Here is a 12,268-nt window from a genome sequence, read left to right as displayed (position 1 = left end):
GAAACGACTGCAGTTGGATCTAGATGGTTTAAAAAATAACGAAGAAAAGCGGGCGAGATATCAAGATTCACTTAACAAAAATTTACATTCACAATCACAAAGGAACTTGGCATCAGTTGAAACAGAATGGGAAACATTAACGAAAGTAATTAATGAAGCTGCTGAAATCAATCTTAGAGTACCAACATCGCCGATAACACCGAGACGAGAGAATACTTGCAAGAAATATCATGAAATACATCAAAAACTGCTCAAGGATCGAACAAATTCGGGATTAAAAAGTACAACAAAAATGGCCGGGAAGCAAAAACAAAAGGTTTTTGACCAACATTTTGAAGAAAAAGTAAATAAATTTTTAGAAGAAACAAACAACACAAATTCTTTGGATGCAATGGTAAAAACGTTCAGATTCATAAAAACTTTCCGTAGAAAAAGAGAAAAAAGAGTGGAAAAATCATTAACTTAAGAGATTGGGAAAACATTTTAAAACAACAAACATCATTGAAGAATTGCAAATGATTTCTGAAGATAACGGTTCAAGCCCTGGTGAAACGCCAACGCGAATAGAAATTGAAAACATCATTCGATCGTTGAAAAACAACTCTGCCCCTGGCATAGATGGAGTTGCTCCAGAACTCCTTAAATATGCTACTGAAGATGTATTGGAGGCTTTAACTAACTTAATAAAAGGAATATTCGAAACCAATGAGATACCGAAATCATGGCTATCAACAATACAAATACCGATTCCAAAAATTAGAGGCCCGAAATCAACAAATGATTACTGCAGAATCACACTATGCTCAACCGTGTATAAAATTTATACCAAAATTTTGATAAATAGACTAGAGAGACAAATACCGCCGATACCAGCGTATCAAATGGCATTTCAAGCCAAAAGAAGCGCTGCCGACCAAATTTTTGTTCTGCGGAGAATTTTGGACGAAAGGTACGCATTTTTACATAACATAAGGCAATCATTTGACCCATTTTTATTTTTATTTTATTTTTTTTTAATTTTTTTTTTTTTAATTTTTTTTTTTTTTTTGGGATATTGATCAGATGGAGAAAAGGAGTTCCAACAATTATCGTTTCACTGGATTTAAAACAAGCATTTGACAAAATTGATACTACAAAAACTGCTGCAATTTTGACAATGATGGGTGTTTCAAAAGCTTTAACCAACAGAATAATTAAAACATGCCTAACGGAGGAAACATCATGACAATGGTTTGGAAGAAGAACACAGTCAATAAAAAAAACTAAAGGAATCAAGCAAGGATGCCCTTTGAGCCCTATCATTTTCATTATCATGCTACATAGTGTATTGTCCACGCTAAATGAATTCATTCCAGAGATGAATATTGAACAAGCTGCCAACATAGCACTGCCACTAGTGTTAGCATACGCAGATGATCTCCTTTTCCTATGCTCAAGGATAGAAGATGTGGAACGCATAATCTCTATTCTAGAACCACTCCTAACATCCATCGGTTTAGAAATCAATACCAAAAAATCTAAAGTTTTGTTTAGGAACCCCTACGATATAAAAAATGTTTCACCGGAAATTGTACATTTGGCAAATATAAGTTAGCAGTAGTCACGAAACTACGATCCTTAGGAGCATACATAACCAGCAGCCTAACACGAAAAGAAACTACCGTAAAACGGGGTATCATTGATCAGCGAGGTAACATTGATTAGTTTTACCCTTCTCATGAATAGTTGAAATAAAACTGCTCCGTGATTAGTTTTGCTAAAATTGAGTATAACATCTCAGTCTTGTGTCATTAGAGGTCTGAACAATATTGTATTGGTTGAAATCTCTCATTGTTTTGATGACCAAACTTTAAAATTAATTCGATCGTTATATTTATTACTCTCAGTAAGTGCCAGAAAAAGCACTTTATACTTGTCGAATATTGAACATTTCGTATTCATGGACATGTTTTCCGAACTCGTTATTAGATTTTCTCAATCAACCAGAAAAAATTTTAGTCAAATTTATTACATTCAATGTTAATTAGTTTATATTTGTTAAGAAAGTCCAGTTTTATGCTCTAGCCAAGACAACATCCTGCCCTACGCCAAGAGGCTAGAGCTGGCCTATTGATACTTCCGTTGTTGAAATGGCCTTGCATATAAGATCAAAACACGTTTTCTGAACACAAAAATTTTACAACGATTGTTGACTTACAAAATACTTCTAGCAAAAGCAAGGACAGGACTATCCTCCGCAGTAAAAGCAGTCAAGGAGAACGGTAAGCGTCTCTAAACATGTTATCAAAGCATTATCTAACATTTTTAGTTCAAAAAGGTTTCAAAACCATTCAAAATTGAAACTGATCAAAGTTACCCCAAATAAGGAAAATTGAAACAACGACGAAAAATAAATGTTTTTAATGTTCAGGATTTTCAAAGGGCTTTGAAAACTAACTTCTCAAGTTCTAAGGATGCCAGTACCGGTTTTAAAAATATGAAACCTGTAATTTCAGTTGTAAAATATATAAATACTCACGAAAAAGTGAAAAAAATGATCAATGTTACCCCGTTTTACGGTACTAGGGAAAGAATAAGGAAAGCATACAGCGCGTTTTACGGGTTGTATTCTTGAGGGAACATAGCATCAGATGGACAACGATAAAAAATTATACCACACGATCATCACTCCTTACTTACTTACTTTTAAGGCGACAGACCGATTATCGATCCAGTGCCGAATCCAGAATACGTCGCCATGTCCCTCGGTCTTGGGCTGCTATCCTCCAATCGCCCCTAACACCTATTTCGCGTGCATCCTCGTCGACAGCACACATCCAACGAGTGCGGGGTCTACCTCGAAGTCGACGACCTCTATCGGGATTCCTGCTAAATATAGCCTTCGCTTGAAGCTCATCCGGCATTCTCGCTACATGCCCAGCCCACTGAAGCCTGCCGTGTTTTACCCGCTTGACTATATCCGCCGATTTGTATGCCTGGTACACTTCATGGTTCATGCGTCTGCGCCAAACACCATTTTCTAGTTTGCCGCCAAGGATTGAACGCAAAATCCTACGCTCAAAAACACCAAGAGCTCGCCGATCAGCCTCTTTCAGCGTCCATGATTCATGGCCGTAGAGAGCCACCAGAAGAATCAGTGTTTTATAGAGTGCAAGTTTAGTACGGATTTGCAGACTGCGGGACCTTAGCTGGTTACGTAGTCCGTAAAAGGCCCTGTTTGCGGCTGCTATCCGCCTCTTTATCTCACGGCTAACCTCGTTGTCACATGTCACTAATGTTCCCAGGTAAATAAATTCGTCGACTACTTCAAATGTTTCCCCACCTAGCACCACCGCAGCACCAACATCCGACGGACTACCACGCACTCTGCCAGCCACCATGTATTTCGTTTTGGCAGAGTTTATGACGAGCCCTAATCTCGCAGCTTCCCTCCTGAGAGGTCCGAAGACCTCTTCCACAGCTCTACGGTTGATACCAATGATGTCGATATCGTCCGCAAAACCGAGAAGCATGTGCGACTTCGTAATGATGTTGCCGCTTCTCTGCACACCAGCCCTCCGTATAGCACCTTCCAATGCGATGTTGAACAATAAGTTCGACAGCCCGTCGCCCTGCTTCAAACCATCTAACGTCACGAACGAGTCCGATATCTCACCGGCTATCCTGACGCTTGATGTAGAACCTTCAAGGGTGGCACGAATCAGCCTAATCAGCTTTGTTGGGAAGCCATGTTCAATCATAATCTGCCATAACTCATTTTTCTTGACTGAATCGTACGCTGCCCTGAAGTCTATGAACAGATCGCATCGAGGATTTGTCGCAAGGTAAACATTTGGTCCGTCGTGGAGCGTCCCCCTCGAAAACCGCATTGGTACTCGCCAACAAAGGTCTCCTGCAACGGCCTCAGTCTGTGGAACAGGATGCGGGAGAGAATTTTGTACACGGTATTGAGAAGAGTTATGCCCCGATGATTGCTACAGTCCAGGTGATGGCCTTTTTTGTAGATCGGGCATATGAGACCCTCCAACCAGTCCGAGGGCAATTCTTCATCAGACCACACTCTTAGCATGATCCGATGGATGGCACGATACAGCTGTTCGCTCCCGACTTTGAAGAGTTCGGCGGGAATGCCGTCCTTCCCGGCTGCCTTGCAGTTTCTCAGCTCTTTCACTGCTTTCTTCACCTCCTCCATGGATGGTGGATCCACAGCTTGACCATCATTCACAATAGTCATCCTGCTCCTTTCGACTCCACTGTTTCCCTCACCGTTCAACAGCACACTGAAGTGCTCCTTCCAACGCCTGGCCACCTCTGTTCAATCGGTTATCAGGTTCCCCTCCCTATCGTTGCACATGACAGGGGCTGACACGTTTCGATTCCTGATTCCGTTGACCTTCTTGTAGAAGCTCCTCGCATCGTGCCTGGAGAAGCAACCTTCCGCCTCCGCAAGAACACGCTCCCAATGCTGTCGTTTCTTCCGGCGATGGAGTCTCTTTTCAGCGGCTCTTGCATCTCGATATCTACCCATGCTCTGACGAGTCACAGCCGTGGCCAACATGTGACCCCTGGCGCGGTTCTTCTCTTCCGTCACTCGCTGGCACTCAGCGTCAAACCACTCATTGGGCGCAGCTGCCGCAGTTGTACCCAACACTTCTCGCGCTGTAGTGCTAATCGAACTGTGGATATGCCTCCACTGTTCATTCAGGTTCCCTTCAAATCTTTCCTCAATCCGTTTATCAACTTTCTGCGAGTACTCTGCAGCCACTCCTTCAGTTGATAGCTATGATGTTCAACTGCATCCTCCTCGTTGCCTTGGATTTCAGCACGTTGGACAGCCGGGCGCGGATTTCGGCTACTACAAGATAGTGATCCGAGTCAACGTTCTGTCCTCTGAACGACCTCACGTCTGTAACGTCTGAAAAGTGCCGTCCTTCAATCAGAACGTGGTCAATTTGAGAGCAAAGCTCTCCATTCGGGTGCATCCAGGTGTGCTTACGTATGTTCCGGCGTGCAAAATAAGTGCTACATATAGCCATCCCCCTAGCTGCAGCGAAATTAACAAGCCTCAGGCCATTGTCATTCGTAGTAGAGTGGAAGCTTTCCCTACCAGTTACTGGGCGGAAGAAGTCTTCCTGCCCGACCTGTGAATTTGCATCTCCGATGACTATCTTTATATCGTGTCCTGGGCACTCATTGTATGTCTTTTCCAGGAGCTCATAAAACTCCTCCTTTTCGTCATCGGGTTTCTCGTTGGTCGGTGCGTACACATTTATTAGGCTGTAGTTGAAGAATTTTCCCTTAATTCTCAACACGCATATACGGTCACTGATCGGCCTCCATCGAATGACACGCTTCATCTGTTTTCCAATCAGCACGAAACCGACTCCTCTTTCTGCTTTCACGCTGCCGCTATAGTAGATGTGTTACTTAAATGAAGTGTCCGCAATAGGATCTACTGCTCGGAATTCGCGTTCTCCTGATTTCGGCCACCGCACCTCATGGATAGCTGCAACCTCCACATTCACCTTCCGCAGCTCACTGGCCAGGATACTTGCGCGTGCCGGTTCGAGTAGAGTCCTTATATTCCAAGTACCGAGTTTCCAATAATCGTTGTCCTTTTTCGTTCGCCTAGGTCCATGCCGATTATTCCGTTCCGTATTTATATCTGGATTGTTCGTAGTATTTAAAGTTAAGTATGCTGCCTTACTAGGGCTGCGATACCTAGTCTCGCGACGGAGCTGCCGTCTTTGATATAGCTGGCAAGACACCGCGTTTCATGATTCAGCCGCCCGCTCCGGATCAGACGCTGTTGTACGCCGCCCCTAACATGGGGAAACAGCCGCGTACGTTCCCCCTTCCAGTCAACATACGACCAAAGTTTCCACCGGGGTTGGTTACCCGATCTCCGCTAAGGTTACTCGTATCCCGGTTGGCACCACGTGGAGGTTGGGATAGGAGTTGCTGGACAAAGGTGAATGACTACAATAGGATCTCAAGTGACACGTGTCCAACTATTCGCCAGCCATCACTCCAATAATTACTTATTCAAAGAGCACATTGAGAGTATACAAGCCAAGTGCATCAAATATATGAGGTGTTTATATCCTCTCATTAACAGGAATTCTAAACTTTGTTTAAAGAACAAACTTTTGATTTACAGACGAATTTTTAGACCAGCAATTGTTTATGCTGTACCGATCTGGTCAAGTTCTGTTCAACAAGAAAGAAAACGCTCCGAAGGATTCAGAATAAAATTCTGAAAATGATTTTGAAGCGTCCTCCTTGGTTTGGTATACTCGAATTACATAGATTTACTGGGGTTGAACCATCAGATGTCAAATAAAATTGTTAAAAAAAAGTAGGACGTTGTATCCAAGACACGTCCGCATAACTGACGTAGAACTACGCACACTATTAACAAATGCATTGTTGTAGGTGTTTCATTAATGAGTCATAAAGTCTACTAATGCTTGCTTTGTGCTGCCTCAACAGTGGGGTAATAAAGACACTGAAAACACGAGCTGTAAAAGCTGTTTGACATTCTGTAAATTAGACGGCTGCTACAGATTTAAATTGCTACTATCCAGCTCAGATTGCTCGCTTGAGTTGTCAAAAATTATTAACTTTCAATGACTTGTTTATTTGCCTTGAAAAAGGAATTTTGCTGTTCAAAATTGGATTAGCTGATGGCAATCTTTATGCTGCCTCAATAGTGGGGGAATAATGGCAGTCTGGCGAGACACGCTAGGAAGAACCGCGCTGCTCCTAAGACATGGGGGCTTACGACGGGAGTTACTTCACGGTGAGATGACAACCGTAATAGGCACGGTGAAAGTGATTGTTATTTGATTTGCACGCGTCTTTTTTCACCGTGAGATTTTTTCACTTCGTTCTCACCGTGAGGTGACATCCGTAATAAGCCCCATGGTGACCAATTCGCTGCATTCCGCTGTTACTGCTGAGTGCTAATATCTGCTGCTACTGCTGTCAACGATGTGGACGGTCCATCCAGCTCACCTTCCGACTAATGAATGTAGCTAGTTTCTCCAGAAACACTCTTATATAGCCGAAGGGTGTTACGTAATAAGCCACGCCTTTCTGTTCAGTTGTCTAATTCTCTAATATTCTTTGGACGAATTATTCCACAATTCGCATTCGATATTTGTTTCCAGCGAATAAACACCGATGGTGCTCTCACACACGCAACGGTTTTAACCCGTATTTTAGTTCGGTTTGTAACATCAATCGATTTCGTTTACTCGTTGTTGCGTGTTGCATCATGTTGCAATTTGGCAGCTAGGAGACGACGAAATTCTGTTAATGCTGATTGATTGAATCGACTTCATATTAGCTCTGCATATTCGAATTAACTCCCTTTGTGAATGCGTTCTAACAGGGCAGTTTGTTATTCAAAGTCGGTCATGCTAATCGCAGCCTTTGCGCTGCCCCTACAGTAGAGGGTTTACTAAATAAAGTAAAAATTAGACAACTACAACAGAATTTGATTGCATCCCGCACAGAATGTCTGCTTGTGTTGATGCTAGAAAATTATTAACCTTCATTTATTTGTTTATTTGCCTTGAAAAAAGCATTTTGCTGATCAAAATCGTTTGCTGACCACAACCTTTGAGCTGCCCTAACACTGGGGGAATTAAGATACACGGACAACATGCACTGTGGAAGCTATTTCACATTCAGTAAATTAGACGGGCGCGACAAATTTAAATTGCTAGGATCCAATAAAGAATGCTTGCTTGCGTTGTCAAAAAATATTAACTTTCAATGACTTATTTATTTGCCTTGAAAAAGGCATTTTGATTTCCGAAATTGAATTTCCTGATGGCAATCTTCATGTTGCCCCAGCAGTGGGGGAATAATGGTAGTCTGGCGACACACACTGAGAAGAACCGCGCTGCTTCTGAGACGTGGTGACCAACCACAGGGCAAGTGTTTAATTTGAAGGCAGCCACAGGCGCGACCCGCTGCTATGGTCTGTTACTGCTGAGTGCTGTATCTGCTTCTACTGCTGTCAACGTTGTGGACGGTCCATCCAGCTCACCTTCCGACTAATGAATGTAGCTAGTTTTTCCAGAAACACTCTTTTATAGCCGAAGGGTGCTACGTAATAGGCCACGCCCTTCTGTTCAGTTGTCTGATTCTCTAATATTCTTTAGACGAATTATTCCACAATTCGCATTCGATATTTGTTTCCAGCGAATAAACACCGATGGTAGCGGGGGCCTAGTGTGGTTGGTAACGTCTCCGCCAACCACGCTCGACGCCTGGGTTCGAATCCCACCGCCGACATAGGTGTCGATGGTTGTGAGGTGGCGTGATCCACTCACAACCAACCCAAATGGTCTAGATTCAATCCTAGCCGACACCGGGAGATTTTCTGAGGCGAAAAATCTCTGGGATCACGCCTTCCATCGCATGAGGAAGTAAAGCCGTTGGCGCCGGTCCGTTAATAAACGGGTGGTGAGCTAGGGTCCTGGGTGTGGAGTCGCCTCCCTGGGCGTCGGTGATTGGCCACAACAGTAGCGGAACTAGACCGACGGAAAATAAGCGAGAATAGAGAAAAAAAAACACCGGTGGTGCTCTCACATACGCAACGGTTTTAACCCGTATTTTATTTCGGTTTGTAACATCAAGCGATTTCGTTTACTCGTTGTTGCGTGTTGCATCATGTTGCAACTTGGCAGCTAGGAGACGACGAAATTCTGTTAATGCTGATTGATTGAATCGACTTCATATTAGCTCTGCATATTCGAATTAACTCCCTTTGTGAATGCGTTCTAACAGGGCAGTTTGTTATTCAAAATCGGTTATGTTGATCGCAGCCTTTGTGCTGTCCCAACAGTGGGGGTATTAACTAAATAAACTACAACAGAATTTGATTGCTAGGATCCCGCGAAGAATGTTTGCTTGTGTTGATGCTAGGAAATTTTCACCCTTCAATTACTTGTTTATTTGGCTTGAAAAAAGGCATTTTGCTGTTCAAAATCGGTTGCTGATCACAACCTTTGTGCTGCCCCAACAGTGGGGGAGTTAAGATACACGGACAACAAGCACTGTGGAAGCTATTTCACCTTCTGTAAATTAGACGGCCGCGACAGATGTAACTGCTAGAATCCGCACAGAATGCTTGCTTACGTTGTCAAAAATTATTAACTTTCAATGACTTGTTTATTTGCCCTGAAAAAGGCATTTTGATTTCCGAAATTGAATTTCCTGATGGCAATCTTCATGTTGCCCCAACAGTGGGGGAATAATGGTAGTCTGGCGACACACACTGAGAAGAACCGCGCTTCTTCGGAGACGTGGTGACCAACCACAGGGCTAGTGCTGCTGCTAAGGAAAGACGACTGCTGTTGACAACTTGTCGCAAATAGCATGTTTTCAATTGCAAGGTTTATGATTCTGTCGACCGTCCTAGGGAAGCAATCATATAACGACCAATCAGAGGACGTAATTTTCGTTTAAACAAGGCTTGACAATTATCAATCGTACAATAGTTTGCATAATCAATCAATAATTTTCTACATTTGGGTGGATGCGTGTATAATTTTCCAAACAATTGCTGCAAAAATGAAGGAAATCGGTTGAAAACAAACCGATTTATAAGCATTTAAAAAGGGACATATTTCGTCCCCTTTTCGTTAATCCCTTTGTGGTAGGCTAAAGAAAAACGTAGCTCTACGTCAATAAATATAAATTATAAAATGTCAAATAAAATTATTAACAATTTTCGACAAAAATCGTTGCAATCCTCAATTGCTACGATAAGCTCTCTTTATAGCCAATAAGTTAGCAATTAAATTAGTTATAAGTTTTCTTTCCCTTTTCTGACAAGTAGGTTTAAATCCCTACGAACGATAAGTCCTAATTGCAAAAGCAAACCAATCCTAACAATTAAAATTACAAATTTTTAACAGTGTTGAGAAGTCACCATTTGTGATTGGACACACATACTCATTACTTACTAATATTTATCATATATACTTAAGCTACTAATAAATCCCACCCCTTAAAAAAAATTAAAAAAAATCGATTCGATAGCAAACAACAATAGATATGAAGAAATCACACAATTCGGAGAACAAAATGATAGATCACACAACGAGCATATTTCAGTAAGGGAACTAGGAAATTATACGATCAATAATAATATTCGAGTGGCACGATTGAATTACTTTGGACATGTTGTACGTAACACATCGCAAGGAATATTGAGAAAAGCGTTGAACTATCGAATTGAAGGAAAAAAGAAGATAGGTCGACCCTGTTATACATGGAAAACAAACATTAAACATGACATCGAAAGAAGTAACAACACATTAGAATATTGGATGAGAATGGCTGTCAATAGGACCGAATATAAAGCAGCAACGAAGCGAATGTTTCGTGTTGTGACCTCCAATATAGCGATATTCCGCGACTCCGACGCGAATCCCGAATTCTAGTAGCATAAAATTGCGCTCTCCCTATCTAGTCGAGCTTGTTGCCTAACTTCACACCAAAGCGCCAGTATGCGGATAGTTCTTTTTATTCAAGCACTCACTACACGATTTTTGTTCTACACAACTGCTAATTTATTGGCTCAAAAAGATTTACACTCTAACAACGTTTATTGAACTATTTAAACTGTATTACACTAACTACTAGAATTTTACAACTAAACAATAATTAATTTTGGTGACCGGTCGTGACACTTGCTATTGGGTTGATCGAAAGTAAGTAAGAGAAAACTATGATGGTGGAATGCCCTTTTATAACGAGGCCAGAAGCATTGAAATATTGGGCTGAGAGAGATCGGTTGATTTGCTTGTAATCGTGTCTTTGGCTAAGCTTTCAATAAATATGGTAGATGATGTGTCTCGGCTAAACTACGCCTATCCTTCAATTGCTACCAACGGTTTTTAAAAACTACGTTACCGACAGTAGCCCTTTCCATACCGTGAATCTACATTGCCGGCCACCTAAATTTGACAGTTCAAATTTACTTATCAAAACAAACTACAAAAAGCACATGGAACAGTTTTGCACAAGGAATGAAATTTTTAACTTAATCTTCTCATTTTTGTTTTGTATTTTTTTTAGCTTCTTCGGTTTCTGTAGGATCATCTGGTTCGGCTGTTGGTTGCTGGTTGTCTGGGAGTTGAAAAATCCGCGAGATAGGGCGTTTGTAGGTCGAAGTAGCTGTTCGCAAAGTGGCAACTCGCACCACTCCGTCGGCTCCGGGATGAATTTCTTCTATTCGTGCGAGAGGCCAAGAGATGGAAGGTTTTCCGTCCTCCTTGACCAAAACAATTTGTCCGACCTGGATGTGGTTCGAAAATGTAGCCTTCTCTCCCTGATGGTTGAGTTCTGTGAGGTATTCTTTCCTTCACCGGTCCCAATGTTGTTTGATGAGTTTTTGCAGCTGCTGGTAGTGGTCGAGCCGATTGGAGGGGATGTTTGTGTAATTCGGCTCCGGTAGGCTAAGTGGCGATCCGATGATGAAATGACCGGGAGTGAGAACGTCTAGCTCCGAAGGATCGTTCGATAGCGATGTCAGCGGACGGCTATTCATGTTGGCCTCGATCTGGGAAAGCACGGTCGCGTAAACCTTAAAGGAGAGCTGGGTGCTGCCGAGAATTTTTGCCAGTGATGTTTTCGCGGTTTTCACTGCAGCCTCCCATAGGCCGCCGAAAGAAGGGGCCCGTGGTGGGATGAAGTGCCACTGGATTCGGTGCTGGCTGCATTCGTTAGTTATAGCTTCCTGGGTGCGTTTGTTGTCGAAGAGGTGGTACAGTTCGAGCAGAGTGTTGTTCGCTCCTTGAAAATTTGTCCCGTTGTCCGAGTGAATTTCAGACGGCATACCATGGTGGGCGATAAAACGACGTAGGGCAGCGATGAAAGCATCAGTGGACAAATCGCTGACGAGCTCGAGGTGTACAGCCTTGGAGGTAAAGCAAACAAACACGGCTATGTATGCTTTTCATGGTGCCGCTCTTCGGTGTGGTGGTTTGATGTAGACAGGACCGCAGTAGTCCACTCCGACAACGGTGAAAGCTCTGCTAGGCGTGATGCGGGATTTCGGGAATTGGCCAATGGGTTGCTTAACAGGGACAGGGTTTTGGCGGAAGCATTGCGGACACTTACTACACACAAGATTAGCGGTAACCTTTCCGTTGATTGGCCAAAATTCTTGCCTCATCGTAGCTAGCGTCATGCGAGGACCAGAGTGTAAGCATAGTGCGTGATAGTGTTTCGTGATGAGGCGTGT

The 12,268-nt window shown here is 42.7% G+C and overlaps 1 protein-coding gene across 1 annotated transcript; it reads right to left on the bottom strand.

Moving 5' to 3' along the window:
- Positions 1-11,386: 11,386 nt before the first annotated feature.
- LOC129717167 (uncharacterized) lies at positions 11,387-11,860 on the bottom strand. The gene has a single exon (XM_055667011.1). It carries the CDS (start codon positions 11,858-11,860, stop codon positions 11,387-11,389), a length of 474 nt encoding a protein of 157 aa, XP_055522986.1.
- Positions 11,861-12,268: the final 408 nt, after the last annotated feature.

This window comes from Wyeomyia smithii, chromosome 1 (assembly GCF_029784165.1).
Source record: "Wyeomyia smithii strain HCP4-BCI-WySm-NY-G18 chromosome 1, ASM2978416v1, whole genome shotgun sequence".
NCBI lineage: Eukaryota > Metazoa > Arthropoda > Insecta > Diptera > Culicidae > Wyeomyia > Wyeomyia smithii.
The sequence above is the reverse complement of the archived record's forward strand: the minus strand, read 5'-3'. Positions and strand labels throughout refer to the sequence as shown.

Excerpts from the sequence above, each read along its gene's own strand:
- LOC129717167 (XM_055667011.1), bottom strand. The coding sequence starts at position 11,860 with ATGCCGTCTGAAATTCACTCGGACAACGGGACAAATTTTCAAGGAGCG.